The sequence below is a fragment of the Tiliqua scincoides genome, chromosome 16 (genome assembly GCF_035046505.1).
Source record: "Tiliqua scincoides isolate rTilSci1 chromosome 16, rTilSci1.hap2, whole genome shotgun sequence".
In the NCBI taxonomy this organism is placed as follows: domain Eukaryota; kingdom Metazoa; phylum Chordata; class Lepidosauria; order Squamata; family Scincidae; genus Tiliqua; species Tiliqua scincoides.
The window spans coordinates 4365779-4393390 of NC_089836.1; the positions used below are offsets into that span (position 1 = coordinate 4365779).

At 47.9% G+C, this 27612-nt stretch overlaps 2 protein-coding genes across 2 annotated transcripts in view; both read left to right on the forward strand.

Annotated features, from left to right (window-relative positions):
- Positions 1 to 59: 59 nt before the first annotated feature.
- On the forward strand, positions 60 to 16832 carry TTF1 (transcription termination factor 1). The gene is made up of 11 exons (XM_066610712.1): positions 60 to 129; positions 3270 to 4072; positions 4490 to 4740; positions 5071 to 5256; positions 6212 to 6290; positions 7146 to 7276; positions 7930 to 8152; positions 9547 to 9636; positions 11405 to 11470; positions 12666 to 12751; positions 14575 to 16832. The coding sequence occupies exons 2-11, from the start codon at positions 3273 to 3275 to the stop codon at positions 14832 to 14834; spliced, it is 2172 nt and encodes a 723-aa protein (XP_066466809.1). The 5' UTR covers positions 60 to 129; positions 3270 to 3272; the 3' UTR covers positions 14835 to 16832.
- A 1952-nt stretch (positions 16833 to 18784) lies between these two features.
- CFAP77 (cilia and flagella associated protein 77) overlaps positions 18785 to 27612 on the forward strand; it is a 58786-nt gene continuing 49958 nt past the window's right edge. Inside the window, exon 1 of the mRNA XM_066610871.1 lies at positions 18785 to 18979. Coding sequence (XP_066466968.1) covers positions 18785 to 18979 — 195 coding nt within the window. The remainder of the gene's footprint in view (positions 18980 to 27612) is intronic.

Genomic DNA, 27612 nt, shown 5'->3' on the forward strand with positions numbered 1-27612 from the left:
CGCTCTAGCACCACCCCTCGTCTCTCAGTCCTCCGAGAGGCGGAAGTGACGGAAGGGAAGCGGAAGTGGAGGCTTTCCACGTGGTTTCCGTCCATCTGGAGCAACTAAAGGAGCAGGCGGCATTGAGAGGTACCTGGAGGGTCTGGGGGGGAGGTAAGGGGGGGCTTCCCTACCCACACTTACCTGGGAGTAAGCCCCATTGACTGCAATGAGACTTACTTCTGAGTAGACCTGCCCAAGAATGGGCTGTTAGCTGCAATCCTGTCCACACTTACCTGGGAGTAAGCCCATTGACTAGAATGGGGCTTACCTCTGAGTAGACGTGCACAGGACTAGGCTCTAAAGCTGCCATCTCATCCACTCTTACCTGGGAGTAAGCCCATTGACTAGAATGGGGCTTACCTCTGAATATTTCTTGACCCAGCGTGTCATTGGTCTGTGGAACTCCTTGCCACAAGAGGTGGTGATGGCATCTCATCTGGATGCCTTTAAAGGGGGATAGAACAGACCATAACAGGTTATGAGCCGTGAGGGGTTTTAGAGCCCTGTTTTTGGAATGGGCTGTGTCTGAATGCCAGATGCAAGGGAGGGCACCAGGATGCAGGTGTCTTCCTGCCTTGTGTGCTCCCTGAGGCACCTGGGGGGCCACTGGGATACTGGAAGCTGGACTAGATGGGCATTTGGCGTGATCTAGCAGGGCTCTTCTTAGAGTAGTCCTCAACCTTTTTTGTTCCAAGCCACAACCCCACAACTGAAGCTTTGCAACCCCAAGGTTGAAGACCACTGTCCTATGGGATCAGTGGGGTTAGGTACAAGGGCTACCATGGGAAGAGGTACTTTCCCTGCTATCAGAAGAATCCAGCAGAGACCCCTCAGAGTGCAGCAGGTACCTTCAGCGTGGCACCTACAACCAGCTTTTTAAGGGGTCCACACAACATAAGAACAGCCCCACTGGATCAGGCCATAGGCCCATCTAGTCCAGCTTCCTGTATCTCACAGCGGCCCACCAAATGCCCCAGGGAGCACACCAGATAACAAGAGACCTCATCCTGGTGCCCTCCCCTGCATCTGGCATTCTGACATAACCCATTTCTAAAATCAGGAGGTTGCGCATACACATCATGGCTTGTACCCCATAATGGATTTTTCCTCCAGAAACTTGTCCAATCCCCCTTTAAAGGCGTCTAGGCTAGACACCAGCACCACATCCTGTGGCAAGGAGTTCCACAGACCGACCACATGCTGAGTAAAGAAATATTTTCTTTTGTCTGTCCTAACCCGCCCAACACTCAATTTGAGTGGATGTCCCCTGGTTCTGGTATTATGTGAGAGTGTAAAGAGCATCTCCCTATCCACTCTGTCCATCCCCTGCGTAATTTTGTATGTCTCAATCATGTCCCCCCTCAGGCGTCTCTTTTCTAGGCTGAAGAGGCCCAAACACCGTAGCCTTTCTTCATAAGGAAGGTGCCCCAGCCCCGTAATCATCTTAGTCGCTCTCTTTTGCACCTTTTCCATTTCCACTATGTCTTTTTTGAGATGCGGCCACCAGAACTGGACACAATACTCCAGGTGTGGCCTTACCATAGATTTGTACAACGGCATTATAATACTAGCCGTTTTGTTTTCAATACCCTTCCTAATGATCCCAAGCATAGAATTGGCCTTCTTCACTGCCGCCGCACATTGGGTTGACACTTTCATCGACCTGTCCACCACCACCCCAAGTTCTCTCTCCTGATCTGTCACAGGCAGCTCAGAACCCATCAGCCACTGATCTTGGGAGCCATTCTGAAGGTCCCTGCAGCCTCCAAAAGGTCTCTGTATAGAGCAGGGGTCTCCAAACCCCAGCCCAGGGGCCAGATGCGGCCCATGGCCAGCCTCTTGTCCCATCAAAGCCTCTGGCCCACTTGACCAAACATGATTGGAGCTGTGCTCTGGTTGCATCAGAAGGGTGTTCTAAGGGCCAGAGAGATTGAATGAATGAGCCCATCTCTAATTTATTTATATAAATTTTATATTTACATTTTTTTTCTGGCCCTCTACACCGTGCCAGATATTTGATGCGACCCTCTGGCCAAAAAGTTTGGAGACCCCTGGTGTAGAGAAACAGAGGCACAGATAATGAGAGGGAGGTGTCACTTCACTTCAGATAAGCAAATTCGCATATGAAGAGAACTGACTTCGTTATTATCTCTGTGATATTGTCTTGGGGGATGAGGCTCTTTCCCTAAAGTTACTAACAGTGCTTTAAAGCTAAGGATATGATTTGGTTTCCTGGTTAGGGTGCTAATTGCTGCCTCCTAGCACCAAACAAAACCACCTCTGCTTTTGTTTTTCCTTCTCCTTTGTTAAGGATTTAAATTACATAGAACAATAAATTTTTTTTACAAAGGTCATTCCCCCAAGGTGAAGTTAGTCATTTCTGGTAGGTGCTGAGTACGAATTTGACAACAAAAATGCAAAACAGGCTACAATTTGAGAGAGATCTTCTATAGACTCTTTCCCACCACTTATGTAAGCAATGCATTTAGTTTCTCCTAAACTAGAGCCCATCAATAGATTTTATTGTCATTTTCATGTTCAGCACATTGAAATGAGTAAAGATGTAATCTATCTATCTATCTATCTATCTATCTATCTATCTATCTATCTATCTATCTATCTATCTTAAAATATGTCTACCCTGCCCTTTCCTCCATTGAAAACAGATGCCTAGGGCTGCTTACAATTTCTAGAGTTAAAAATAAATAAATAAAAATACAATATACAATAGAGAATACAAAAATATAATAAAAAATGGGAATAAAATGGGGGGGAGGAACACCAATTGGAGGAGGGCAAAAATATTCAAGGAACCCAATATTTTGACCCAATATTGAGAGCCAGGGTGGTGTAGTGGTTTGGGAGGTGGGCTTAGACCTGGATGATCCAGGTTCAAATCCCTCCTCAGCCACAAAGCTTCCTGGGTGACCTTGGGCCAGTGACTTTCTCTCAGCCTCACCTACCTCACAGGGTTGTTGTGAGGACAAGAAAGAGGGGAGGAGCAGCTGTGTAAACCGCCCTGAGCTCTTCGGAGGAAGGGCAGTATAAAAATGTGAAATAAAAATAAAATAAATATTCATTGCTTCATTATTTATTGTCAGCTGGTGGGTTCTGAGCCCAGATGCCATTTCAGTGGCCTTCCAAAGTGTAGGAAGCCAATAAAAGCAAGACCTTTCTGATGTTGGTGTTACCCCTATGAGCATTAAGCCTCTCCTTTTATTTTACAGAACATGGCAGAGCTGTCTGATTTTCAGCTACCAGCCTCGAAGAAGAAGAGGAGGAAGAGAGAGCTCGGGAGGAGGCTTCTCAACACGGAAGCTGCTGCTGGTTCACCTTGGTCTTCTGATCGTTCCTTTGTTTTTTCTGGGCATGATGATGAGGATGGCGAGGCTGGCAAAATGAAAGAAGAACAAAAGGCGACGCCAGACCCCCAGCTGGACGATACTTTACTCTCAGTGGAGAGTGAAGTAACCAGTGAGGGTGGAACAGGACTTCTCACCCACAAGAAGAAGAAGAAGAGGAAACAGGTGCCCGTTGAGCTCAGTGATAGTAAGTTGCGTGTCCACGTGAGCCAAGAAGAGGCTAGCAGTTCACCAAGAACAGACTTGCCAGAGAACTTGGGCGATATCGGGCATGTTGATGAGAAAAAGACGCCCATGAAGAAGAAAAAGAGAGCAAAGGCTCTGTTTACAGGGCAAGTTGAGGCAAACTCTCCAAGCAAACGGGGTCAGATTGAACCCAGCGGTCCAGAAGACACAGAAGAGGAGCTCTTTACGTCCACGCCGCTGACTCCGAATTCCAGTCTCCTTTTCCAGTTGAAGAGAAAACAGGCAATAAATCTGGTCACCCCTGCTGAATCGGGCAGCCCCCGCACGGAAAAGAAGTCACGCAAGAAGAGAAAAGGGTCTCGCGCTGGAGATTCTGACACCACCAGTAGTCTTGCAGTGGAGGAAGGGGTGGACAACACAGAGCGTGACTCTCAACAGCCTGGATCGTCACCTAACCAGGGTGCCTCGGAGGGCAATAATAGGTAAGTCCTTGTGTCTGTCAGCCTGTTGTGGTGGGGTCACAAAGACTGAGTTGGTACACTTCAGGGATTCACAGCAGTTCATGTCTGTTCTTGAAGTCCAGCTAGATTTGACTAGAGTGAGTGTGCGTCTTCGGATCCAGTTCAGTCTTAATCGCACAAGGGGTGGATTGGGAGTCTTAAAACTGAATGGGTGTATAGGAGAGAAGAGTGACGTACCCTCTCACCGCTGACCCTGATCCTAGGAGGGTGAGATGGAACAGATTTGTGGGAAGGTAAACAATCGGCGTGTGGATTCCTTGCCTGGGATTTTTGCTCTTTAAATCAGTTTGTGAACCCCTGCTTTACCGGGGGGGGGGGGGGGGAGGAGGAGGAATGTTGTGATTCCACTTCATTTATTACAGTTTGCTTTCCTCATAGGTCAGCAAACTTCCTCACGCCAGTCCACAAGGCTGAGGACGGATTGCCTCCCCCTGGATGCCGTCCTTCTCAGGTGGATCACGTGTTCGGCAATCCATTTCTAAAATCTTCTGAGATTTCCCGACTAGATCTAGACACCGCCACCCAGGAGCTGGAAGTGTTCATCCCTCACGCGAGGAATCTCTCTGCCTCCGCAATCAAGCAGTTGGCTCAACGGGACCTGATCCGGTTTAAAAACTTCCAGCAGGAAGGTACGTGCTTCTCCAAGGGTCACTAGGAGGAAACAGTTTGATGGTGTCATTTGCCAACCCCTGCTGCTTGGGTAAGGGGGCTATGCTGGGCTGTACCTAAGCTAAGTGCCCCTAGTTTTCAAGTAACTGAATTGCTGTCACATATCAGCCGGTGAGGATTGCACCCCCCTAAATGCAGTTGACTGCCCTGGCATTGAACTTGATGACCTTCAAGATGCCTTCTCACATTCTTTGACACTTCTGCCATGTGGCTACCCATCTTCGGTCAGCCATATTGAGCTGTACCCCTTGTCGTTAACGCTCCTGTTTCGTGCTTGGTTAACGTTCCAGGTGTCGCTGTGAAGTTTGGCAAGTTTTCCCAGAAGGAGGATAAGCAGCTAAAGACAAATGTTGAGGCCTTCTTGGAAGCCAGTGGGATTGAAAGCGCGGAGAAGCTTTTCTTCCCTGACAGGTTTCCGGAAGAGAAGCTGGACATCAACAAGCTGAAAGCCCGGCATTTGTTTGGTGTAAGGATTGGTGAGTAGCGACCTTGGTCTTGGTGGGGAGGGAGAGAGAGCTTGCTAAAGCTTTGCCCATTCAGAATGCAAAAGGTATTCATTGAGTCATAAGGTGCTGCACATCCAGCTGTGAGGAAAACCGCTTTGAATAGGATTTTGATGGCCTGTCCTTGCTGCCCGCTAGGCAGTCATTAAAAGATCTATGTATTAATAATACGGGAGCCTAAATTGCTTCAGATATGCTCACCGGCACAAATCTGAGCAAATCAGCTTACCTGTGGAGTATATCGGGAGCACTGCAGAAAAAAAAAAAGTGCAGGGCAGCCCAATCCTAACTTGTGCTGGAACAGGAAGGCCAGTGTGTTGAATGCAAGTTTCAGGTAGCCAGAGGCTCACCCCGAGGCAAGGAGGAATTTTTCCCCTTGCCCCGGGAAGAGCTGCTGCAGTTCCAGTGGGGCTACTCTGGTCTGCTCCACCTCAATTGGCGGCGCAAATCCGAGCAGCCCAGGACTGCCCCAGACTACCCAGGAATGGGGCTAGCATACGGCATAACTGCCAGGTTACAAGCCATGATGGGAATATGCGTCACCCTGGTTTTAAAAGCAGGCTGTCACTGAATGCCAGTGGAAGGGAGTAGCAACATGATACAGGTACCCTGTTGTCTTGTGTGCTCTTTGGAGCATCTAGTGGGCCACTTTGAGGTACAGGAAGCTGGACTAGATGGGTCTAGATGAGTAAAATGCTCAACTATGACTGGCTCATGCCTTTTCTCTGTGGTTGGAGGACTTTTGAAAACCTCTAGTAATCTCTATACAGGCTGGGATTTTTTTTTGTTTTGCTACCCATAATAAAATGTGATGGTAGAAAAATGACTAGCACAGGCTTAGCACAACCTTAGTTTTAGCCTTTGCCTGAAGTAGATCGTCGCAGCAAACGGGACCACTAGACCAATGCACTCCCTCTTTCTCCCACAGCTGAAGGGATTCCACGGCCTTGGAGACTGGTGTATTCTCGAGCGAGAAAAATCTTCGACCCACAGAACAGCAGCAGACAGTAAGAAAACGACAGTGTCATTTGAATGCCTGCAGGGCTGGGTTGTGGTCTGTGGTTTTGCTGTCTTGGGTTGCTCTCGTGCTCACTTCTCCTGCTAGATATCTTATCTGCTGGAGTCTAACTTCAAATTGGTACTGCTTTTTGTTTTCCAGTACGCTCAAGGCAAACTTCAGCTATCCTCTGCCCCTCCCAGTTCAAAGTGTTTGTTTGCCTGAGATATTTGTTGTCCATCTCTCTGTCTTGTTAAAGATATAATCAAGGCTGCTTAATTTGACTACATGCCTTTCTTTGGGGTGTAAGGGCACCCACATATACTCAGGCTCTGTACTCCCTGGCAATGCACTGATCCACCTGGCATTTGGCGTGTCAAAGGATGTTAATAACTAGTCCGCATCCAGAAATTGATCGATTGCAATAAAATATAAGGCCCTAACGTAAAGGTCACCAAACGCAATGGAACAATTTTGAAAGCCAGGTTGGTTTAGGAAGCACTGCCTGAAGCTCACCAGCACCTGTTGTTATGGTGTGCAGTAACAAGGGAGATTGCTTAGCTGAATGTGTTGCTGCCTTCCAAGCACGACTGGGGAAGGAGCGAAGGCCCATGTGGGATTCATGCATGCTCTGCCTCCTCTTTCCACACTACCCACTTTCCTGAGTGTCAGCCAACTGCCCAGGCAAGCCGGGGACAGGATTGGAGTAGAAAGTGAGAAATGCCGCAGAGGGAAGCAGAGGCCAACCGTAGCCCAGTACATCCAAATGGATGGATTTGATAACAAACCATTGTGGAACAGTTTTGCTTAGAAGGAAATGACAAGAGATGCTACTAACCTTGTAATGGAAACATTTTCTCTCCAGATACTCCAAGAAAGAGATAAAGAAGCTGAAGAAATACCAAGCAATGTATGGCAACAACTGGAAAAAAATTTCCGAGCTGATGCACCGAAGTAGCCATTCGGTCCAAATGAAATATTCACAGATTAAATCCAGTACGTACCTCTCTTTCCCTTCCGATCCATTCTCAAGACACAGGCTGCATATACAGGTGTTCCATTTCTTAACAGCGGTCTTAGATTCCCGGTTGCAAAGTGATTTTGTCCTTCAGCCCCATCTAGTGGCTTAATTTGGTGTAGCCTCTATAGCCTGCAATTGAATGAACTGAGTGAAATTGACTAGCAAGAAATACCACGTCTGTAGGGTCATATATACAGTAGGTTTTCAAGTGCACTTTTGCACACTTGTACTCCATGGTCTTTAAGTCCTCGCTGTAGAAAACTGAATTCTTCTACCAATATGTTTTATGCAAACTGAGTGACTGGGCAAGATTTCTCTCCCTTTGCGGAATAAATCAACACCTGCTCTTTAAGGCTCTTAATACTGGTTTTGCGAGTCATGGGGTAGGAGAACCAAGAATCCGTGGAAAGCACCTGAAGGTGGCTTCTGAAATGCCAGAAGGCATAGCCCAAAAGCCTTCCAGGAGACCTCCACAGCCCTGAGGACTAGTGACTTAATTCAAATGAAAGGTGCAGGCTTCTTGCACTGCCGTCAGAATAATGGAATCTCCATAGCCCCTGCTTTTCTTGCAGACTCCCCAGTGCCAGTCATCTGTGTGTTTTAACGTTCTATTTCTTGACAATTTCAGAACCCAATTCTGGTCCCTGGCGCAAAGAAGAGATCAAGCAACTCATCCAAGCCGTTGAGGAGGTAATACGGTCCAAAGGGCGAGACTTGGACTCTGCTCTAGGGGCGAGGGATGCCGACAAGGCCCTGTCGCTGATGCGGGAACATCTCTACAAAGGCATCTCGTGGACCCAGGTTGAAGCCAAAGTGGGAACCAGGCACTGGAGGCAGTGCAAACACAAGTGGTATGACTTCTGGGTTTCTCTTCTTTTGTGGGTCTATATATTGCTGACTGGCTTGGTCTCCTACATCTCTCTCTCTCTCTTTTCAGTGTTCTTCTGTAACACGACATATTATTAAGAGAGGTTAGGGCAGGGATTCCCAATCTGTGTATCTCAATGCCCTGGGCCATCACAAGCCCCCCCCCCCCAAAAGGTGTTGCAGGAGGCTCACCTCCAGGCAGTGAGACTGAGGTACATGTAGGCAACCTTCAGTCTCAAAAGACTTTGGTATCGCGCTCTGAAAGGTGATTCGGGAGTGACAATCCCTTCCACACCGGGAGCAAGTGCAGTCTGTCCCTGGTCTGTCTCCCTGGCTATGGGCCTTCTTTCTTTGCATCTTTGCCTCAGTCTGTTGGCCAAGTGTCTCTTCAAACTGGGAAAGGCCATGCTGCACAGCCTGCCTCCAAGCGGGCCGCTCAGAGGCCAGGGTTTCCCACTTGTTGAGGTCCACTCCTAAGGCCTTCAGATCCCTCTTGCAGATGTCTTTGTATCGCAGCTGTGGTCTACCTGTAGGGCGCTTTCCTTGCACGAGTTCTCCATAGAGGAGATCCTTTGGGATCCGGCCATCATCCATTCTCACGACATGACCGAGCCAACGCAGGGTGAAAGCCTAAAAATAGCAGTAGGAGGCTCGGTGCGATGGGCAGAGCTGTTTCATGTGAAAACCATGCACTTGAAAAAGCCTGCCCTCTCTGACCTCATTACCGCTGTTTTTAGGCTACTTGCAACCCGAATGTGAGTGGCTGGTGACATCATCAACGCAATGCATTTCACATCACCACCATTTACCTCTGGGTTCCAGCACTGGGAAAGGGGGTCACCGGCCAGGTGAGTTTGGGAAGCGCTGGGCTAGGGGGATGCAGGCCGGAAACAGGGCCTTCTCTGTGGTGGCACCTGTTGTATGGAATTCTCTTCCCTGTGGGGTGAGAATGGCTCCGTCATTAGAAGTCTTTGGGTGAGGCCTGAAGGCTTTCTTGGTTCAAAAAACCCTCAGAACCCAGAAGCGTTTCTGAAGGGTTTTTAAGTCAGTGGTGCTGACTGGTGCTTGTTGATTTTTTTTTTTTTAATCGATTATGTAGTGTTTTTGTGTCTGACGGTTTCTATTGCTGTTGGTTGGTTTTAGTGTTTTAATGTTTTTTTTAATAGTTGCATGTATTTTAATATGTGCTTATGTATTCTTAATACGTTGTGAGCCGCCTTGGGTGCCCTTCGGGGAGAAAGGCGAGATATAAATCGAGCACATAAATAAATACTAGAGTGTTTCTGCTGGAGGAGTAGCTCGAGCATCACCACTCCTGCAGCACAGGAAGGAATTGAAAAAGTTCTGGGGCTTGACAGGCTGTTAACTCCTTCTCTAGGATGTCCATTGTGACCAAAAGAATGTCTAGAGGGGAACGTGCATCGCGTGGAGCTGGAAATTTGTATGCCAAGATCAACCTCATTGAAAGGTATTTTCCAAGTGGGACGCTCCTTTTTCTGCTTTAAACACGCAGGACCTTTAAGCCGTGTGCTTTGTTTAAACACACGCCCTACCATGCTTGACATTTATTTATTTTTCACATTTTTTTATACTGCCCTTCCTCCAAGGTGGTGTACACGCTTCCTTCCCTCCTTTTGTCCTCACAACAACCCAAGAGAGAGTGACTGGCCCAAGGTTACCCTGGAAGTGTCTTGGCTGAGCACCCGGCCCTCCAGAGGCCATATGTGGCTCAGAAGGTCTCCCAGATGTGACTGGAAGGGTAGTAGTGGTTCTCACTAGCAAACCAGAAGTGCCTTTCAGTCGTATGCGGGAGACCTCTCCGAACATCTCTGAACGCAACCCAGAATCACTGACCCAAACTGGAAAGTGGCTTCTGGTCATATTTGGGAGGACTTCTGAGCCTGGATGAGACCGGAAGCTGCGTCCGGGAGGTCCGGTGAGGCCCTCCAGCCATGGGTTTGGCATCTGCAGGTATTCAGATCTGTGGGTACTGAGCCCGCGGATAAGGATTGTACACTATGAATTTAAGTCTAAGGCATTTTACCAAGGGCTTCACAGATAAGGTGGCTTTTCAGAAGGGATCTCAGCATTGTTGGTGAGGGAGCACCCCACTGGTATTGGGAGGGTTGTTCTAGGCGTAAGGGGGCTACAAGGGAAAATGATAGATCTTCAGGCAGTTGAGAATGGTGGAGAGGCAGGGAAGTGAGGGGAGAGCATGGAGGGCTTTGAAGGCAAGCGCAAGGTGCTTGAACTGGGACTGGGCAGGGAGGTGAGGAAGCAGACGAGTGAGTTAAGAGGTGTGGTCAAGCTGTGTTAGCCCAACAATGTCTTTGAAATGCATTTGGCTTTTAAAAGGCGGAATGATTTAGCGTTGCTTTCAGCGCACCCAATCTGTGGCTTTTGACGAAAGCTGTTTCCTGTTCAGGTCCTGCAGTTTCCTTGCAAGGGCTAAAGCAAAGGTGGGTGGAAGGGAGATTGTAATCTACTGATTCATTTCAGTAAATGCAGTAAATCAGTAAAGAGATTTAAAAAAAAAACAACTCCCAGCGGTCTATTACCAAATAAAATTGTAAATAAAGAGCAAATGCCACATAGTGTGCTTGAGAACAGTGTGTGCTTGCAGGCAGAGGGATGGACAGTTAAGCTTGTTGCAGCAGTGACTCATAGAGCCAAGATGGATGTGGATGGAGGGGATGGTTGTAGGGCCCTCACCTTGGCTCTCCTGCTGCCAGTTATCCTTGTATCTTATCCTGTATCCTGGGAAGAATCCCAGTGCAGGAGAACATAAGAACAGCCCCACTGGATCAGGCCATAGGCCCATCTAGTCCAGCTTCCTGTATCTCACAGCGGCCCACCAAATGCCCCAGGGAGCACACCAGATAACAAGAGACCTGCAAGGCTTCTTGGGAATTGTAGTTTAAGAACATAAGAGCAGCCCCACTGGATCAGGCCATAGGCCCATCTAGTCCAGTTTCCTGTATCTCACAGCGGCCCACCAAATGCCCCAGGGAGCACACCAGATAAGCTCATGAGATAAGCACCAGAGAGCTCATGGCCTCTCTGTCTGACCTCCCTAATGGGTTGCTGCAAGGTGAGAAGGAGAAGGAGCCACGAAAAGTGCCCTGAGCTTTGTGGAGGAAGGGCGGTATGTAGAATATGGGGGGGGGGATTAAATGGCATCAACAGTTAATTTTTGTGCCAGTAGCAATAAGTCCCCGATCTCTTCTTTATTTCAGGATGTATGAGCTTAACGTGGAGGATGCCAATGAAATCGACTGGGAGGATCTCTCCAGCGCTATAGGGTAAAAAGGCAGTAAATGCTCACCAACACCTGAAGTTCCCAGGGTCTGTGTGGCAGTAGCAGCAATCCAGTTTAGGAAAATTACAGTGCTTGTTTTGGGGCAGAAACCAAGCTGCAGATATCACCAGCGTGCAAGGAAATGAGGCTTCTGTAGTCTGCAGCTAGGAGATCTCCGAGATGAGTGTTGGGGCATTAATGTCAGTTAATTCCCAGACAGGATCTAGTGGCATAGGGAAGTTGAATGGAAAAACCGGTAGGATTTTTGGAGGGGCTTGTGCTCAGTGGTAGATTGCATCATTGCATGCAGAAAGTCCAGTTTCAGTCCCTGGTGTCTCCAAGTAGGGCTGGTAAGAACATAAGAACAGCCCCACTGGATCAGGCCATAGGCCCATCTAGTCCAGCTTCCTGTATCTCACAGCGGCCCACCAAATGCCCCAGGGAGCACACCAGATAACAAGATCTGCAAGGCCTCCTGGGAATTGTAGTTTTAAGAACATAAGAGCAGCCCCACTGGATCAGGCTATAGGCCCATCTAGTCCAGCTTCCTGTATCTCACAGCGGCCCACCAAATGCCCCAGGGAACACACCAGATAACAAGAGACCTGCATCCTGGTGCCCTCCCTTGCATTGGCATTCTGACATAACCCATTTCTAAAATCAGGAGGTTGCGCATACACATCATGGCTTGGTAAACATGCCATGGTAAACACCATTCTCTCTAAAATCCTGGGTAGCCACTGCTACCAGTGAGTCCCCAGGGAGCTACTGCCCATCCATGTTGGCAATACTTAGTTAGATGGACCAAAGTTATTTTTGGTACGGCTGGCTTATGAAGCGTTTTTTGGAAGACCTCTGTTAAGGCTATCCCTGCCAGGCTTGCAGTTATAAAGAAAGGAAATGTTTACTGAAGGAACTTCATCATTGGATAGGCAAGTGAGAGAGAAGTATAGACTAGATTTAGCAGCTTGGATTCAGTTCATGTAAATGCCAACAAACAGACCTAGGGCCCTGTCCTGTCCAACTTTCCAGCACCAGTGCAGCTGCAATGCAACCCCGAGGCAAGGGAACAAATGTTCCCTTACCTTGTGGAGGCCTCCATAACTACCCTACCGCCACAGGATGCAGCGCATACCCCACTGGCAGCCATGAGAAAGACCCAAGCGTGGTGACCTCTTGGATGTTCTTTCATTTTCCAGAAATGTCCCTCCAGATTACGTCCAACGCAGGTTCTACAAACTGAAGGCCCAGCACGTCCCGGCTTGGAATCACAAGCACTTCCCTGGTAAGTGTGTGTGTGTGTGTGTGTGTGTGTGTGAGAGAGAGAGAGAGAGAGAGAGACTTCCAGCTGCATTAGTCTGTGAGAGGAAAACCCACTGTTCTGGACCCCAACTGTGAGCTCCGAGGTTCTTTTGGATTCAGAGGAAGAAAATTTGCTCAGTCCCAGTTCAGTAGGCAAAAAAAGTGACTTTATAGCTTCCATGTCTAGAAACAAAAAGCCTGAATACCCCCTGAAGACCTCTTAGTACCCTGTAATGCTTCCCTAAGTACCCACTTAATAAATCCTAGAGAATCCTAAACCCCTTAATACTCCCTATACTCTTTGGACTCCCCAAAAGCCCCCTTAACTACCCACTTAATAAATCTTAGAGATTTATTCCCCCTGTAATGCCCCCCTAAGTACCCACTTAATAAATCCTAGAGAATCCTAAACACCTTAATACTCCCTATACTCTTTGGACTCCCCAAATGCCCCCCCTAACCACCCACTTAATAAATCCTAGAGATTTATTCCCCCTGTAATGCCCCCCTAAGTACCCACTTAATAAATCCTAGAGAATCCTAAACCCCTTAATACTCCCAATACTCTTTGGACTCCCCAGAAATCCCCCTAATAACACATAAAGACCCCCCAAAAGACCCCTTCATACCCCCAAAGACCTTTTTTTTTACCCCAAAGCCAAGTCCAGTCTGAGCCCCACTGAGCTAAATGAATTGCATGATTATACAGGCTGTTTAGTAGTTCAGCCAAAATGAGCAAGAACTAGCTGATTGACAGCAAGGCGATATATTTGACTAGACATTTCAGGGACGCATGATTATTTTCCAGACATTAAGTTTCTAGAGAAAACACTGTGTCATGTCACAGTCCAGGTTCTGTTACCCTGTGGCAGTGTTTTCCACCTTATTCATGCCATGACCCAATAAATAGATAGATAGATAGATAGATAGATAGATAGATAGATAGATAGATAGATAGATAGATAGATAGATAGATAGATAGATAGATCGATCGATCGATCGATCGATCGATCGATCGATCGATCGTGAGCCTGAGGACCCACTATTGATCCCACTCCCTCTTCTGGGGACAGACCACCATGGGGAAGGCTGTTTTTGAACTTAGCACAACCATTTTTGCTTGTCAAGATTACATCCCTTGACTTTTATGTCAGTGCTGGAGAAGCTACTTCAGAGTAACGTAGAATGGCCTGCCGCAGACAAGCAAAGTCTGACAGTGGAGCAGGGCTCAGCGAGAATCCTGAGAATGTATGCACGCAGTGTGTGAATAATTTCACGTGTGGAATGTTGGCCCATATGCAACCCTCTGCCCCCCCCCAATATGGCACCATGCCACCTCAATAGTACGTCTTGGCATGATTGGTGGCCATTTTGGTTCCCCTAACTTGCCGTGACCCCACCAATGTTGCTTTGTGACCCCAGTGGGGTCACGTTCCAAAGTTTGAAGGACACTGTCCTGTGGAATTGGTTAAACTAAGTGGGCTTTATCAGGAGAGGGGATAGGACGGTGTCGCTTAAGATTGACTGGAGTTGGCAATAAAATGTGGCCATTTTTTCATGCCCCTCTCTCCAACAACCAAACCACCTACTGATTTGGCTTCTTGGTCCATCTAGCTCAGAATTGTCAGGCACTGACTGGCAGCTTCTCAATGTTTCTGGCAGGGATTTTTCTCAGCCCTACCTGGAGATGCTGCCAGGGAGTTGAACCTGGGACTCTTCTTCATGCAAAGCAGGCATTTGGTCACTGACCTATGGCCTCTTCCCTGACCTCACTGGAGAAAAATTTCTCTTCTATCTCTTTTAAAGAAATCATAGACCATCTTTATGAAGTGACACTTCCCAAGTTCAAGAACCGACTAATGAAATTGAAGGTGGAGGAAGAATTTGTAGCCCTGAAATCCAGTCAAAGAGGACACAGTGACCAGAAGCGAACTTATAAGTTCAGTGACATCTTTTGGTTCAGCGACGATGATGTGAATGACGAAGAAGAAAAAGAGGAAGAGGAATTGAAATCGGCAACCAGTGAGGTTGATCCTGGTTGCCAGAAGGACTCTGGGAGTTCATAACACACACTTCAACTATGGACTGATTTTTTTAATATCAAAGAGTGTAAATAGTTCAATTTTTAATATTTTGATTAAAAATGGGCCTCGGTATCCGTGGGGGTTCTGTTCTGGAACACCCCACGGATATTGGGGTCACATTTAAAGCACCAAAATCAGGGTTCCTACCATTTTGGGACCAAACTGCACTGTTTCTCAGCCTGTAGAGCTGGTTTTAATACTGAAAAATCCACTTCTGGGTGATGCAGAGATTCCTTTCTTCTCCTAGGCTCCCATTGCAATTCATTCTGGGAGGAGCAAGGAACCCCTGTACAACCTGGAGCTGGGGTTTTTCAGAACTGCTCTACAGGCTGGGAAACAGCACGGTTTGGCACAAAATGGCAGCAGCCCCAATTCTAGAGCTTTGTTTTGAAAGCGTTTTAAATGCGAACCCCAGTACCCGCTGGTGCTTGCAGTGAGTCAGATCCGCGGATGCCAGGCCTTGGGTGTGTTGAAAGAAGTGCAGTGTGCATTGCACAGAAAGGGGCGGGCAAGCCGCAACCCTGTGCTACAGCCATTTCTCTAGCAAAATTCCTAACAAAAGATTATGCCGGGGCACTCGGTTTTTGTATTCGCCATCAATCTGTCCGGCAACACGTGTTTGCAAAGGCAGTGTGGCTGATGCACCCACATCACCATTGAGGGATTTTTCTGGCAGTGGGGGGGGGGGGTGAGCCTGGCAGAAGTCCACCCCCAATTTGATTGCAGTACAACGGTGGACAGTGATACATTTTTTTTTTTGCTTACACTTGCTGAATAATGCCTTTTTCTAAACATAAACCCTTGAGCGTGATCCCACAACCCTGAGTGTATAGTAGGGACATGGTGCATAATGGAACAGCAGTGTTGAACATCTACAGGATGTCGCCTTGCCAAGAAATTGGAGCACCTCTGCTTTTTGCAGGGCAAATGTGTAAAAAACCGCCATGAGAGCCTTGCAAGCAGATGAGCAAGAGGTGCTTGGAACGCACGGACAAGATCCATTTTTCTGGGACACTCGGGGACTTGGATCTTAGAATGTGCTTGGGTAGGGCAAGTGGGATCTCGGACAGCTTACTCCTTGGTGACAGCTCGCCACATCATAACTACAAACTGCTTTTGGTAATACAACGTTGGGGGGTCTATCACTCAAGAAGGAAGCTGTCAGAGATTCGCCAGCTGTTATACCCTCCGAGGCTCCTGCGCTGACCTTTATTGATGTAGATATTGAACATGTAGTAAATTTACTTATTGACTGCACAGTCAACAAATATTTACAGTACTTGTTGACTGTGCAGTCAATAAATAAATTTACTACATGCTCAGTAAATGTACTGTAAATAAATATGCTGTAAATGCAGTGAATGAATAAATTTATTTGCCATACGAAAGGGTGCAGTCCTCTGGGCGCTTACTTGGGAATAAGCACCCTTGAGCACGTCACAGCGCAATCCTAACTTGCGCTGGAGAAGGCAGGCCAGTCGGCCTTCACTGTATCAAGCACAGGTTTTGGGCTGGCTGAGGCTCGGCTCATGGCAAGGGGAAAAAATTCCTCTTACCCCAAGCGGAATTGCAGGAGCCCCAATGGGGCGACTTGGATCTGTGCCACCTGAAGAGGCGGCACAAGAGCTGGGGCTGGCCCTGGGTGCCTGGGAACAGGGCTAAGATCCGGCATAATCACTGGATCCTGGCCCTGTCTCCGCTACCGGCCCACCCACTGCCTGCTTTCCCCCCACCCTGGAACACCTCCTCCCCAACCCCAGGGCTCACATCAGCACAGGAGGCCGATGCGCGTCCTTGCGCCAGCCTTCCCCACCTCGAAAGGGGGTACAAATGTGCTTTACGGCACGTTTGCGACCTTCCCAAGCTAGTGCAAGGGACTTGCACTTGCCCAGCATTGGATCGGGATTGTGTCCTCAGATACCTTCTTCCAAAAAAGCCCAGGTATTGGAGTATTAATAGTTTAAATGTGTGTTCCTGAGATGGGATCGTTGTTTCATTTCCTGTTTTTACTGTTATTTATTTTTTAATTGAAATAAAATGAAATGAAAAGAATGTTTTTCATAACAACCTCAAAGCAGCTGCCACGTAAAATTCAAAGAAGCAAACACAGCCCACTATCATGGAATACAGGTAAAAGCAATGAGCAGTGAGATCACAGCCCCTATGCCAGGAGCATTAAAAAGACTGCAATTGGAAGAGATGGTGCTTTAAGGTGACATCAAAGAATATCTTTTCTATGAGCACATAAAACAATGGGTGGTGAACACAATGATTAGAAAGAAGACGCTGTTCAAGAAGATTTCTGGGCTATGCAAGACAGCTAGTTCAGTCTAGAGCTGAACTTTCCCAGGTTGAAAGTACCATCTGTGCTGACCCAGTAGCAAGTTTATTTGTACCCAGGCTCTCCATCAACCCCACTATTCAGCTGTAAGTCCTGGACACAAGCAGACAGGTTTGGCAGGTATTTCTTTCTAGGTGGGATTTGGAAGGAGGCAGAAATAAATCCAATGAACAGATTTCTGGCTTAGTGTTAAGAGGTTTGTGTCCCAGGGCCAAGTGGAGCTTTTTGGTCAATAGCCCAGAGCTGTTGCAGTGATTTACAACCTCGATCTCCAGCTTGCAATCTGTCTTCCTTACAATAAACCATTGTATAACCCCTCCCCTGTTTTATGTTGCTATCAACTGATTTTCCGGTATAATTGGCAAGATTAAAGATGCCATTTGAGCAAAACTTTCAAGACAACACTCAGTTCCTGATTCTGCTATCCTGGGGTGGACATTTGTGTACAAAGCACTAGAGAGCACTGTACTTTACAAACCGAAGACACACAACTTTTGACTAAGCCACATTTTTTAAGTCAAGAGTTTTTTAACCCCTGCTAATTGGGTAAGAGGCACTTTTTCAAGTGGGTGCTCCTTTTTTTTAGCAGGGGGAGAGTACCTGGCCCACCTCACCCCAGCAGTGTCTGTTCTAGTGGCTGTCTGCTGGTATTCCTTTGCATCTTTTTAGATTGTGAGCCCTTTTGGGACAGGGAGCCATTAAGTTATTGGATTTTTCTCTGTCAACCGCTTTGTGAACTTTTAGTTGAAAAGCGGTATATAAATACTGTTAATAATAATGTTAATAAGAATAATAAGTCCGTCAATGACAGGTAGTGGGGGCAGGTGAAGGCTGGATCACAGAACTAAGCCTCTCAAGCCTTGAGGTTGTTCCTTAGGGCTACCTCATTATGCGAAAATAAATAAATATGTTATTTCCTTCTAAATCACCTTTTAGAATTCCTTGTAAAGCTAAATGGTTTCCAATAGAGTGTCATTTGAAAAAGTGGGTCCCTGGTGCTAAAAGGTTTCATCCATTGTCTTGCTTCCAACTGCCACCTGTTTTTTTGGGGGGGGGAGATCCGAACCAAGCTTGTTTGGCTGGGTTCCCGACTCTGCAGTGAGATCCAATGTGCATGCAACTCGGAGGGAACCAAGGAAAGAGGCGCACACAAAAATTAGCCAGCCTGAGTTTGTTGGGTTGCTTTCTTCCTGGCCCTTTGCCATCACCCTGAGCTGCCCTGCTGTTGCTGTGTGAACTTCCTGTTGGTGGACAAACTGCTGTAAGCATTCTATGTTGCTATGAGAACCGGCGTCACCATTCCCTGGCGGGGGGAATTCTGCCCCCAGAGGCCTGGGCTCGTTGTAGATGACAGCAGTGACAGTGTCCCCGGTGTCCTCAGGCTGGCATACCTGTATGTCACATTTTCTATGGGTCTCTTAGAGAACTGATGAGGAGAGGAGATCTCCTTCCCATCCCTGACCTTCTGTGCTACCCCCTTTCCCCCTTGAGTGGTGCAGCCCTAAGGAGTTAGGAGCAGGGAGCTTGTCTTTAGGGCATAGGCAGCTGGCATCCAAAGAGTGGCACCTTTGGGCCGCCCACCCCAGGCACTATGGCAGATGCCCATGGTGGTGAACAGAAGGCAAAGGCCTCCACCAAGGAGCATTTGACTCGACGGCGCAGCGTGAGCCAGATCTGCCCCCCACCACGGAGACCGATGACCCTGGCCGAGGTGTTCCCAGGCTGTGACAACGACCGCCTGGGGGTGGCCCGGGACAGTATGCTACAGAACCATCTCATTGCAAAGGTGAGGAAAGACTCCTTCGCGTTCCTGATTTGATAGCAGGAGTAATGACAGAGCACCCCTATAAACACAGGCCTGCAAAAAAAAATTTGGGGGTGCAGCACCCTACATTTTTTAATTGTAACAAAACCGATTCGTCATGAAGGTGCCACAGGACTCTGTTTTGGGTTTGTTGCCACACCTTAGGGTGGCTTCCTTCTCTCAGCACATGACCTCCTATTTGCAAGGTCTGATGGGATGCAGACTGCTTTTTGGACGCTAGAGTGCAGTGCTGTGATGGGTTTCACAGGACGGGCTGGCATTCTGCTTCTCCGGCAATAGTCCGAGGAATAAAGAGAAGAGGGATTCAGAAATCTCTCGGGGCCAGGATTCGAGTTGACAAGTCTGGGGCCTGACCTGGAAGCTTCAGAGTTCAGAGACCAAGAAAGAACCAAAGGGAATCAGTCTGTTTTAGCTCCTCTTTCACATCCAACAGGCTCCAGTGCAGAGTCATTAAATATAACAAAATTCTGCCACTTATCTACCACTTGCCAACCTCTAGTATGCCCTGCAGAATGGGCACAAACTGGTGGTGGACCTTGGAGGGTGACCAGACGTCCTTTTTCCAGGACATATCCTCAATTTTAGCCTTGTGTCCTGGAGAAGAACTTACAGGACATCCTTTTCCTTGTGAGCTGCCCCCGCAGGCAGCGCATAGCCTTCTTATAATAATAAATTATATGTAATAGAGTTTAAATTTAATAGTAAGTAATATAATATTTAAGTTAATCACATGAAATCAATATAGGAGTGTCCTTAGCTTTTGTCATGTCCTACATTTTTCTTGGATCTCCGACATTTTGGGGTGCCTCGTGCTCTTTTGTGGGTTATGACATCTGGTCACCCTGACCTTGGCACAAAGTCCAGCCCAGGGCAGTCCACATGGCCTGTGGCCACATTGGGGGCCACACTGATGCACCGACTAAGTAAGCTGCAGCTCAGGGCCTCTCATTCGGAGGGGACTCGAATGTGAAAGTTTCAGGTTTTACATAATCTATTGAAACACACACACATGCGTGCGCGCGCACACACACACAAAACATCTGGCTCTTGCCCATCCAGTGTTCTCTTTGTCCAAACTATCTCCTCCTCCTCCCCCGTCCTTCCAGACCAGTGGAAAGAGGTGGAGTGGCCTGCCAGCTTCTTGGTTTTGAATGGAAAAGGGAGGCAGTGGTGCTGGTTGTCTAAAACATGTCTCAGATCCTCTAGATCAGGGGTGTCCAAAGTTTTTGGCAGGAGGGCCACATCGTCTCTCTGACACTGTGTCGGGGGCCGGAGAAAAAAAGAGTTAATTTTCCTTTCAAATTTGAATAAATTTACATACGTTTACATAAATGAATATATGTATTAAAGATGAACTTATATGAATGAATGAAGGTCTTGCAATAGCTCAAGGCCTGTAAAAGGCCTTGCACAAAGCAAGGCTGGCCTTTCCTTTGCTGCCGCTGCTGCGTCACAGATGTGAAACTGCAAGCAGTGGAGGAAGCCCTCATCCCACAGCTCACTGAGAGGTCAAACAGTTGCCCTCACACTGAGAACAGTTGCATCAGGCCAGTGTGGGCTCCAACAAATCACCAGAGGCTCATTGGAGACTGGGAGCTCCCTGAGGGCTGCATTGAGAAGCCTCAAGGGCCGCAAGTGGCCCCAGGGCCAGGGTTTGGGCACCCCTGCTCTAGATCCTGAGATCTGGGAGGCTAACTGGAGAAACCTGAGCCACAAATCTGGGATCTGGCAACCAGATTTGGTGGCTGACCCACAGAAGTGGTTTCAGCAGCTTCCCACCCACCTTTGAAGGGTAGGAGGAAGGCATCATAAAGTTGGAAGGTACCTAGAAGGTCATCAGGTCCACCCCCCTACCACACTGATAAAATCCCCAATAGAAAGAGATAGGGGAGAGCTGCCTGGGGAGGGTGGGTGCTTTCACTGCTGGTGTTCACTGCTTCAAATGACTCGTTTTGATTTCTTAGTGGTAGAACAGCAGCGTGTGTGTGTGTGTGATTGATTTTCAGACCACTGCACAGGTCTGAAAACGAATGGTCACATGGGGGGTGATTTTATGGACTCTGATGCAATAACTTGGCAGCTAGACAAAATTCTACTCAGTGTGAAGAAAACGGAATAAGAGAGAAGCGCTAACCTTTCCTCTTCGTGGCACTTTCCCCTTTCCCCTCCAGGGGGCAGTCCCTGCCTAGTTTCCTTACTGCATTAAAGAGCCACTCCAGTCACCCATCATCAGCACTGCAGAATGTGTTTGAAAGAGAGGGGGTCGCATTAGACACTTTGGTTCTGGGAAGTTATCTCTTCCTGTTAAAATGAGGACATTTGGACAGGCTACTTCAACACATCAATATCTCAATAGGTCTGGATTTTTTTTTTCTTCAAAGAGTTTTTTTTCCAAACTGACCTCCAACATCGGTCAGTTTCAATCAATACCCACGTAGCACTAATCCAAAAAGGGAGACATTGGGCCCTGCTGAAAGGACAACCCCGTGTGATAATCAGGCCCTCCCATATCTTGACAATATGGTCAACATCAGCATGTTTTCTCTTCTACCACTTGAGCTTCTATGTGACGACAAAGCGCTTATTACTGGCCATCGTCTGTTTAATGACATCGCTTCCTGCTTAATGACATCACTTCAGGCCCTCAGCAGTCCATGAATGCTCTTTGGCCAACTCAATGAAACGAGTTTGGCACCCTGAGCTAGATGGACTGGTTCATAATTCAGTTTCATACGTTCCTTACCTGCCTGCAGCTTTACTCCCATACACCATTCTCTCTGCGGGGCTCTCTTTTGGCACTAGTATCCAAATTGGGGGGGAGAGGTTGGCTGATGGATAGTGGGGAGGTAAGCAATAGGGGCGGGCAGGGAAGATTCCACTCTCCTTACTTGCCATCCAGGTTTGAAAATGACCACGTCAGCCACCATCACATGTAATTTGGCCCTCAATTCTGGTTGGACGTGGCGTCAGCCTGTCCATGAGGATGACTGAGGTGAGGGTGACTCCTCCAAACGCCTGCCCGCTGGCTGCTGTCTCCCTAGCTCTTCCTCGTTCCCCTTACTGGATTGAAAAATGGGGTCAGAGTAGAAGAGGAAGTCTGGAGGAGAAGAGAGCAGTGGGCTAGACTAGAGCAACCTCCACACTTCCTCTCTCTTCTTCCTTTTTGAATCCAGGGAGCAGGAAGGGAACAAGTGTGGAGACAGGTAAGTAAATTTGGCGCACCTCCTCGGAGGTCCTTGGCACAGCCTTTTTTTAACCCATTTCTGCCCAGCCCACAGGTGTTTACATTTGAACCCTGTTGCATATATGCAACATTGGGCAGAAATGGCTTCAAAGAGAACAGAACTCATTTTGATGAATCTTCCCTACCTGGTTACCTGGAGGCTGCCCTCGCTCGCCCCAGGCAACCAGGTGAGTGGCTATTTCCAAGCCTCATCTAGCTTTGCTAACAAAGCTGAACGGCAAACCCCCAAATGGCAAATTTGGGGACAAAATTGGGAGAGTGATTTACTGGGGGGGGGGGGGAGACAGGTACAAGGAAAACAAAAAAAAACCAGGACTCTCCCTGGGAAACTGAGAACAGTTGGAGCGTACAAATCAAGAGGATAAAATAGTTATTATCAGATTAGCCCCAGCATTGAAAAGCACAGTCCCTGATCGCGCTCCTAGTTAGTTAGCATTTAGATAGGATGGAACAGGGGCCGTACAATAGACATCAAAGCCGAACTCTTGGGCTCAGCAAGAGGGATTAATTTCTTTAACCAACACGCCTGGCATGGCCCCTTCTCATTACCCTGTCTTGTCATCCTCAATGTTAGATGTGATTGAAGATTATCGCATTTAGGCCTTTCCCCCTGTTTGCCACCGAATAGCCAAAAAGAAGGGGGGGGGGAGAAAACACCCACCCTATTGAATTGTACATTCTTCGGCTGGGCCCCGTCAATACTCGGGCAGCCAGAGGAGCCTAATTCTGCTTCATTTAAACTTCATCAACTTTCCCAATCAAGTGGAAGGATCTTGAAATAGGCTCCCCATAAGCAGACGGCCCAAAGCCTCCCCCTTTTGTCGGATAATTTATTCCGTTTTCTCCAAACTCCCTTCTCGCTCTTTTCTCCGCTCTCCCTCCCTCCCTCCCTCTCTTTTTCTAATTCTTCTTCTTTTCGCTCCCTTTCCCTGATGCTGAAAATGAGATTACACTATTTAAATGACTATAATAATCAATCCGGGGACCAGGAGCCAAGATTGAGGTTAATTTTTCTGAGCAGAACAAAGGAGCATGACGCTTAGGCGGGGGGGAGGTAGAGCTGAAGGTGCAATCTGGGTCTGTGGGCATGCCGTCCCACTGCCCCTCCCCAAAGAGGCAGCTTTAGGAAGCGTTTCTTGTTTCTAACTAGGAGGCTGCTGGGATTTTATTTTAGTTCTTTATTCCCCCAACCGAGGACACGGGGCCCTAAGAGAGAAGCCATGTAATTTGGAGCTGATAAACAGCTAACGGCTTTCAATCAAGATTTTTAATAGGAAAAGAAGTCATCTCGACTGTGTGGCGGGTGCTAGAATGAAACATCTCTCATTTACCATAGTTATATTTAAACACACATCTTCAAATTGTCTTTTATTCCCCTGCCATGCTGTAAAGAGTGACTGCGGAGAGCCAAAAACTTTTGGGAAGGGGAAAAACTAGCATCCAACAGTACAACTGCCAGACAGACGGTTGCACGTTTTGGTTGAATACATGGGAGGGTGAGCACAGGGGCCGTGTCCCCTCCATTTTACAGGCCACATCCCCTCCATTCCCCTCCATTCATTCAGCAGGCAACTGTTACCCTGTTGTTGTTGTTGGCAACCTTCAGTCTCGGAAGACTCTGGTATCGCGCTCTGAAAGGTGGTTCTGGAACAGCGTCTAGTGTGGCTGAAAAGGCCGATTCGGGAGTGACAATCCCTTCCACACTGGGAGCAAGTGCAGTCTGTCCCTGGTCTGTCTCCCTGGCTATGGGCCTTCCTTCTTTGCCTCTTTGCCTCAGACTGTTGGCCAAGTGTCTCTTCAAACTGGGAAAGGCTATGCTGCACAGCCTGCCTCCAAGCGGCAGAGGCCAGGGTTTCCCACTTGTTGAGGTCCACTCCTAAGGCCTTCAGATCCCTCTTGCAGATGTCCTTGTATCGCAAGGACATCTTGCGATACAAGATCCAAGATCTTGGACAAGATCCAAGATACAAGATCTTGGAAGCTAAGCAGGGTCAGGCCTGGTTAGTACTTGGATGGGAGACCGCCTGGGAATGCCGGGTGCTGTAGGCTTATACCATGATCTCGGAAGCTAAGCAGGGTCAGGCCTGGTTAGTACTTGGATGGGAGACCGCCTGGGAATGCCGGGTGCTGTAGGCTTATACCATGATCTCGGAAGCTAAGCAGGGTCAGGCCTGGTTAGTACTTGGATGGGAGACCGCCTGGGAATGCCGGGTGCTGTAGGCTTATACCATGATCTCGGAAGCTAAGCAGGGTCAGGCCTGGTTAGTACTTGGATGGGAGACTGCCTGGGAATACTGGGTGCTGTAGGCTTATACCATAGTCTTTCGAGACTGAAGGTTGCCAACCATCTCCCTATACTGAACACTATCTCCCGATCTTGTCTGATCTTGGAAGCTAAGCTGGGTCAGGCCTGGTTAGTACTTGGATGGGAGACCGCCTGGGGATACCGGTTGCTGTAGGCTTAAACCATAGTCTTTCGAGACTGAAGGGTTGCCAACCATTCCTACCTTCCTTCCTTCTTGGCCAACCAAGAGACGAGGAGGGGCTGAGAGCGCATGGAGTCAGCATGCGTTCAGTTGTGGAAGGCAGAGGGCTGGACCAAAGCAACCCTCTCCAGAATCAGTCTCCAGGAGGCTTCATCTCATCATGTAGGATTTGCTTCTTCGAAGCCTTAGCCCTGCCCACTGTCCAAGCTGTCCAGGCCTGAGCCTCCAAACACAACGGTGGCATGAACGCAGCAGCTGAGGGCAGGTCTTGACGCATTTGAGGCTTCCAACCTGCCTGCTGGACCCCTGCTCTAGCCCATCACTCTTTGCGCCTCTGCACTTCCTATTTGTTCCCTCTTTGGTCCTGCTTTCAGAACACATTGTGTTTTCACTTCACATTCACAAAGATCCCCCCGCCCCAATTATAATACTTGTGCTGATCTTTGGCCAGACCAGGGCTCTAAGGCATAAGCAATGCACCGGTGAATGCTGCCCACCTTTGTCTCCCGAAAGGAAATGTACATTTTGTTGTCTTCCGTCTGAGTTGCCTTGTTAAATCTGCTTTAAGCGCTGACACCCGGTGTTATCTTTCATTTCTGGCAGGAGAGAGGATTTGTCAGGTTTTGTACACAACATCCATTTGCGGAGTTGAAGTTATTTTTTTTTTCCCTGCCTCTCCCCCTCCTCTGTAGCAATTTTGACTAGGAAATGAAACCATCTTTCAAGAGAATGAGAAACATCAGTTTTGGACAGACTTATTATGAGAGGGAAGATTTCAAGGTGGGCGGAGGAGGAGGAGGAGAACAGCCCCCTCCCATAGTCTGGGAAGATAGCAGCCTTATACAAGAATATGCGAATCCCTTACCAGGCCATTGTTTTCTTTTACGGTTGCAAAGTTATAACTACCCTCAAATGTTGTGGCACTATTACATGCAGCTCTTGAGAAGTCCTAAGAACATCAGAACGACAGAAGAGCCCCGCTGGATCAGGCCAAAGCCCAGTCCAGCTTCCTGGATCTCACAGCGGCCCATCAAATGCCCCAGGGAGTACACAGGACAACAAGACACCTGCATCCTGCTGCCACTCCCTTGCAACTGGCATGAGAACAAAATAAAAACCATGCTGGATCAGGCCAAAGACCCATCTAGCCCAGCTTCCTGGATCTCCCAGTAGCCCACCCGATGCCTCTGGGCGCACTCAAGACAAGTTCCCTGCATCCTGGTATGTTGGAGATAGCCGACTTCTAAAACCAGGAGGTTGCGTATAGCCATCATGGCTTGCACCTGTGATGGACTTTTTGTCCATCAGTCTGCCCAATCCCCTTTCCAAGGCATCCAAGCCAGGTGCCATCACCCCATCCTGTGGCAAGGAGTTCCACAGACTAATGAGAGGGTCAAGAAATATTTCCTTTGATCTGTTCTAACTCTCTAGACACTCAATTTGAGTGCATTTCCCTGGTTCAGTTGTTTTGGGAGAGGGAAGAGAGCATCCTTCTATCTACTGAATATGTGTGAAATCTTTCTTTAATCCTGTAACCGGGGCTGGTCCAAGATCTCTTAAAGCAGCATAAGAACATAAGAACATAAGAACAGCCCCACTGGATCAGGCCATAGGCCCATCTAGTCCAGCTTCCTGTATCTCACAGCGGCCCACCAAATGCCCCAGGGAGCACACCAGATAACAAGAGACCTCATCCTGGTGCCCTCCCCTGCATCTGACCTAGCCCATTTCTAAAATCAGGAGGTTGCACGTGCACATCATGGCTTGTAACCCGTAATGGATTTTTTCCTCCAGAAACTTGTCCAATCCCCTTCTAAAGGCGTCCGTCCAGCCCAGACGCCATCACCACATCCTGTGGCAAGGAGTTCCACAGACCAACCACAAGCTGAGTAAAGAAATATTTTACTTTCTTAGCAAATAGCATGTCAAATGCTATTTGTCAAATGTCAAATGCTATTCCCCCCCTTACTTGATTTTTTACTCTGTCCACTGCTCAGTGTCGTAGCTCCACATTTGCCTCCCCTTCACATTTCCTCTGTCTCCCTGTCGGCCTTTTAGGAAGCCACAAGCTGCTATAGGGGGCCATTTAGCGTGACCCCCCCATCTTGGAATGCCATTGTGTGCTTTGTTCCCCCAGCTTACTTCGGGATGGTGGTGGCAATTTTCTCCCTTTATGCCTCTATCAACCGACCGTGGGGAAATTAAAACTCCATTAAGACTGTGTGCAGCCAAGACCCATTAGCAAGGCCGGGTTTGCCATTAATTGGGTTTGTCAGATATCACTTAGCTCACAAGAGAAGCGCATGGAAGAGACGAGGCTGCCCCCCCCAACAATCATTTCCGAAAATTATACCATTCTAAATAAACTAATGAGGTGATAATAGTGATTATCAGCAGAGCTGGAAAATGTAGTTTGCTGTGCCTTAAAAAAAACACACAAAGCAACCTTAAGTTAATCGCCAAGACGGCGCGGAGTCATCATAAACTCCATCAGCATATGGCTACATTAAACAGGGGTGGTATGAGATTAATTATATTTTATGTAAACAGCTGCTTCTGCTAATGGCAAGTCCTTTCACACGTCACGATTGTTTTATCGCTGAATATGCCACAACTTTCCTCTTTGGGGTTGCTTGAAAGTTTTGGGGGGGGGGGGTTAAAATAAATAAATAAATTTCAGTCCAGCTATCAAACCAATTCAAAGTGTTTACTTGGGACTGATTGACAGCCCAGTCCTATCCACACTTTCCTGGGAGTAAGCCCCATTGGACGTACTTCTGCATAGACACGCCTGGGATTGGTCTGTGACTGTCCTGCTTCTCAAAGTGCATTCGAGTGCCTCCTTGATTTGTGGGGCTGGTTTC